Source organism: Staurois parvus, unplaced genomic scaffold (genome assembly GCF_062004578.1).
Source record: "Staurois parvus isolate SC_StPar_1 unplaced genomic scaffold, SC_StPar_1.0 ptg000154l, whole genome shotgun sequence".
Classification (NCBI taxonomy): domain Eukaryota; kingdom Metazoa; phylum Chordata; class Amphibia; order Anura; family Ranidae; genus Staurois; species Staurois parvus.
The window spans coordinates 5167921-5172964 of NW_028317950.1; the positions used below are offsets into that span (position 1 = coordinate 5167921).

General features: G+C 44.6%; 1 protein-coding gene across 1 annotated transcript; it reads right to left on the reverse strand.

The window, feature by feature from the left end:
- Positions 1–2310: 2310 nt before the first annotated feature.
- LOC149463440 (P2Y purinoceptor 4-like) lies at positions 2311–4020 on the reverse strand. The gene has a single exon (XM_089675338.1). The coding sequence runs from the start codon at positions 4017–4019 to the stop codon at positions 2958–2960; it is 1062 nt and encodes a 353-aa protein (XP_089531464.1). The 5' UTR covers position 4020; the 3' UTR covers positions 2311–2957.
- Between the last annotated feature and the right edge of the window lie 1024 nt (positions 4021–5044).

The following is a 5044-nucleotide window of genomic DNA, read 5'->3' on the forward strand; positions in this document are numbered from 1 at the left end:
GGGTGAGATGTGTGCCTAACAATGTGTAATGTGTGTAAAGTGTGCTGCTTTTACTACTATATCTCTCAGTTTCCCTTGCTTTGCAGGCATGAGAAACTGACAGACCACTCCCTTTGTACAGAGCTCTATGTTGTTTACCAACACAAAGCTCTGGGCTGTGATTGTACATAACCAATCAGGAGATCCCAGCTGTGAATCATTGGCCGGGACATGCTGACAGGCTCCCTCTGTGTACAAACTCAGCAGGTGCCAGGCAGCGGCGTGCAAGCATGCAGGACCGGTAAGAGCATAAGGCAACATAGGCAGCTGCCTTAGGGCACCAGCATGGGGTGGGCGGTAAAATCAGGATCCCCAGCCACTCGCTGGGGATTCAGATTTTTAAAATACCTGTCCCTCCAGCAGGCAAACTAAAGCTTGCACACTGTGCCCCGTATGAGAGAGTTTAGTCTGCTTGCTGTTTAGTAGACTTCTGTCAGAATGAGAGGTGGAGAGAGCAATAGGCAGGTGGGGCGATGAGTGTGTACCGCTGTCAGAGCAGAGCCATTGAGGCAGAGAGGTGGGTGGATCCCCATGTGTGCAGGGAGGGGGCGGGACTGTCAGACAGGATGTAGGTGTGTCCCTGGCTGTGCAGGAGGAGTCAGGACAGGGGTGCCAGTGGAGGAGGTCAGGGTGGAGGAAGTTACCCGCTGTTTGCTGCAGCTGCCGCCTTTACCAGAGACCCAGGTGGAGAACTTCTCATGCCTGCCCTGGCGACAGCTAATCCACTTGACACTGGTGTGCTGCAAATTCCTCCACTGACATCATCTGAAGAAGGAGCCCCAGGACTGGTGAGATCTGAGGGATTAGTAAACCCAAGGAGTGCCGTGTGATGGGGGAGGGGGGTATCTGAGGGGTGTGTTAGGGGAGAGGTATGTGGGGATGTGTGATCAGGGGTATCTGTGGAGGTGTGATCAGGGTGGGTGGGGGAGGGGGTATCTGGTGGGAGTGATCAGTTTGGGGTGGTGTGATCAGGGTGGGGGGGTATCTGAGGGTGTAATCAGGGTGGGGGTATCTGGAGAGGTGTGACCAGGGTAGGGGGGCATCTGGGGGGTATAATCATAGTGGAGGGGGTATCTGGGGAGGTGTGATCAGGACGGGGGGGTTTCTGGTTGGTGTGATCAAGGTGGGGGTATCTGGGGAGGTGTGATCAGTGTGATCAGGATGGGGGTTTCTGGTGGTTGTGATCAGGGTAGGGGGTATCTGTTGGGTGTGATCAGGGTGGGGGGGGTGATCAAGGTGGGGGGGGTGTGATCAGTGTGGAGGAATTTTTGATTGTAATCGGTGTGAGGTTACCTGGGGAGGTGTGACCATGGTAGGGGTGTATCTGGGGGGTGTCATCGGAGTGAGGGGTATCTGGGGAGGTGTGATCTGGGAATTTGCTTATGGGGAATCCCAGTCATTGGAAGTTTTAGTTTGCCTCACCTTCCAGCTGTTCAGGTCAGTTCAATGATGTGTGACGTCCTTCAGGCTGCATCCCATCACATTATGGGTGCAATGTGCAGGAGGTACCAGTGATGGGATGTGGTTGAGGGGAGAAAGTGGTAGGAAGATGATGGAGGGGGCAGCAAAATGCATCTTTGCCTGTTGTGTAGACAAACATCCTTGCACCGGCCCTGCACACATGCGCCCTAAACCCGGAAGTAGGCAGCAACGTACACTTTTACCTTTTTTGCCATGGCATAGCAGAAGATGTTGCAGTCCAGTTCATGATGCCCTCTGAGGAGTAGGAATGGTTAATATATAACAAAAGGCTTTAACAGAAGTATGAAGATACCATAAAAATTAGATTACATTTTAGGAAACGTTTACATTATGATGGTATCTCATTGCATTGTAATTTCAGATATATACAACGTCTAGTGAAATAACAGCTGTGCTGGATAGAAGTCATTCAGATGCTTTTACTAACCAGTTGCCCTGCTTGCCCACAAGGTTTGTTCTAGGTCAAAGCTTATAGAGTGCTAAAGACCCTCTCCTACCCCATGTGACAGTTCTCAGGCCTGGCGACTGGTTAAATGCCCAGTGCTGCATAGTGGGAGGCATGGAAGGGAGTCACATGCTCTCCAATACCTGGAGGAACTGGGTTACCATTATGATTTTGAAGGTGACCAGGGTAGCTGGGAAGCAGGTGGACAATACATGGTCTACAGGGTTCTTACAACCCGGTGAATGTGCGACATCCTAAATGGCCATAGAACTGGTTTACCTTAAAGAAACAATGATACTAATTGATGAGCTTAAATCACTCTGGAAATGAAAGATCTCACTGTGGAAAGATGCAAGCATTTTAAAGCTGAGCTCCAGGCAACTATAAAAGGTACAGATTAATGCAGATTTATATTCATTTATACAACATTAATTTTACTTTTAAATGAAAACATTGTAGGCACCTGCATATGATTTGGCATCAGCCTCCTGCAGTCAACTGTATAGCAAAGCTCAGAGCGGGGGGAGGGATAAGCAGCACAATGAGCCAATCAGGTGTGATGCAGAGCAAGCAGCATACTAACAGAAAGAGAAAGCAGAGTGACAGAAAGATATGCTCATCAGTGTGCTACTTCCTCTTTCACTGTCCCATCCCAGGACAGATGAGACCTGTAAGCTAAACTGTACTTGCAGCAAAAAAAAACCAGGTCCCCTCCCTTGCCTGTATGTAGTTGCTTTAAATTGGACCCTACATGGGTATATCTTTCCTTTGGACCTGGCCAGCCTTGCTGCAAACCTACAAGTAATGCCACTGTCCTTGAACTAGTACACCGAAATATCACAAAATGGCAGCTTCCATCTAAGGCTTATCGCACATATGTTTTCAGGTTCATACAACATACAAGATACTAGTAAATTATTAATCTAATTGTTTCTACCTCAAACTTAATTGTCCCCATCCCTAAATATAGCCTTCAAATCTGTACCAATATTTATAGTTCAGCTGACCCTGACACAGTTTCTATGCTGTTGATAGTTGCAGGAGAGCTATGACAGTGAATATCCGTAGATGCCTCAACTGGGCTACGTTGAGCATAGTCTGTGATTTTCCTCTCATCTTGTGCTTGTCGTTGCAGAAAAGTACACCAACTTGTGAATGTGTATTTAAATCTGTCAGATGCATAACAGTACAATATGGGATCCATGCAACAATTTGTTCCTGACATCATCCAAGTGATATAATAGGCAATCTCAATGTTTTCTAGCAAAGAACATGAAGTTGGGAAGTACAATGTAATGGTGACACCCATGGTCCTGGTGATATGGACAGGGATGTAGCAAATAATGAATATTATCAGGGAAATGAAGATGGTTTGCACTGACTTGGACACCATGACTTTGCTGAGAGTGTTCATTGGGTTAACTTTGAGGATGTGTCGACTCAGTAGAGTGTAGCAAACCAAAGTTATAGAGAAAGGAATGAGGAGACCAGAGAAAAGGATGACCACATTCCAAACAAAAAATAAAACTGCTTGTTCAGTTTGGTGGATGCTGAGACATTTTGTAACCCTGTGGACTTCAGAGGTTTTCAGGAGAAAGAAAAATGGAATACCTTGACAGAGTAGACAACCCCAGATGATGAGGCAAAGTTTTGTGATGAACGGCTTTCTGGTAAACGCTGGTCTTTTGATGTTGTGAGCAACAGAGAAATATCGGTGGATGCTGATTATGGTGAGGAAGTAGATGCTTCCATACATGTGAGTGCTGAGCAAGAAGACCTTGAACTGGCAGAAGAACAATCCAAAGGTCCAGTGGTCAGTGAGGGAGTAGATGATGATCAGAGGAGCTGCTGGGGTGATAATGGCATCAGAGATGGCCAAGTTGAACTGGAGAACCACTGTTGAGTTCCAATGTTTTACCTTAAACCAGAATATCCATAAACTGATACAGTTCAAAACAAAGCCAACAAAAAAGATGAAGCTCAAAAAGATTGGTATGAAGGGGTTAATGGATTGAGGCTGACAGCCACTTGCATTCCTTGAAGAGTTTAACATCCTTAATGCCTATGATTTAAAAAGCAGATTTGTGCAGTTAAATAAATATTTTTTAATTTGCCTCAACAAAGTCAATTTCCATTTTCAATGTAAAATTACCTCCATTTAAAAAAAGTATCTTAAATTTCTACTCTTAAATTTATGCTACTAGCCAATAAAAGAAGTACTGCTTGCTTACTGAAAAGATATATAAATTGTCAAAAAGGAAAGATAAACCACAAAGGTTTCTACTAACCTTGTTAAAAACAGGTCTGCAATATAAGGTTTGTCTAGTACAGAGTAGTATGAGGTTCCTCTTCTCTTCATAGACTGATATACCGGTACTTTTTTAAGGGCTTTCATCTAACCAGTTCCGTACTTTTAGACAAAACAAGAAGGGAGGGGGAGCCACATTGCAAAAGACCATAATGTAGTACTGAGAAATGTATGCTTTATTAGAAACAAGGTAATCTCCTTCCAGGGTTAAATCCTCACTGGTGGAGGAACATACATGGAACTGCTGAAACGATGTAAACAGGGCAACTGTAGTCCTGTGGGTCTAGGTGGTGTTTTGATTTATGCTGTACACTTTATCAGACTGGGTTGAACATTGTAAGATGAGTGATTTTTGGTGTTCAGTGGTTCTTTTTGGGGCATTTCCATACTTTTAGACATCCATTGTAACAAATGTGCATGTTTACAGTGTAAAACCACTTCTCACATAGTGCTGCAAAGTAAAATTTGATGCTAAAAAAGGGAAGGACTTGACCACGAGTTTAAAAATAATTTTTATTTGGAATAAGGAACTAAGTTGTGTTCAAGCAGCAAGTATTCAACTTTCTTTCATTCTCCTGCTGATCAGTTCAACCCCCAAGAATGAAAAAAGAAATCCATGTGTAAACTCCAAGTCATGCCTTGAAGCTTACACAGGGCTGAGAACTCTCTTTGCTATCAGGCGATACCACTGGGCCAATCAACAAAGACCAACACTGTGACCTGGGAGAAAAGAGCATGAATCACGTGCTCTTCCATACCTGGAAATACTA

What these genes read in the sequence shown, in the direction of transcription:
- LOC149463440 (XM_089675338.1), bottom strand. Translation starts at nt 4,019, where the DNA reads ATGTTAAACTCTTCAAGGAATGCAAGTGGCTGTCAGCCTCAATCCATT.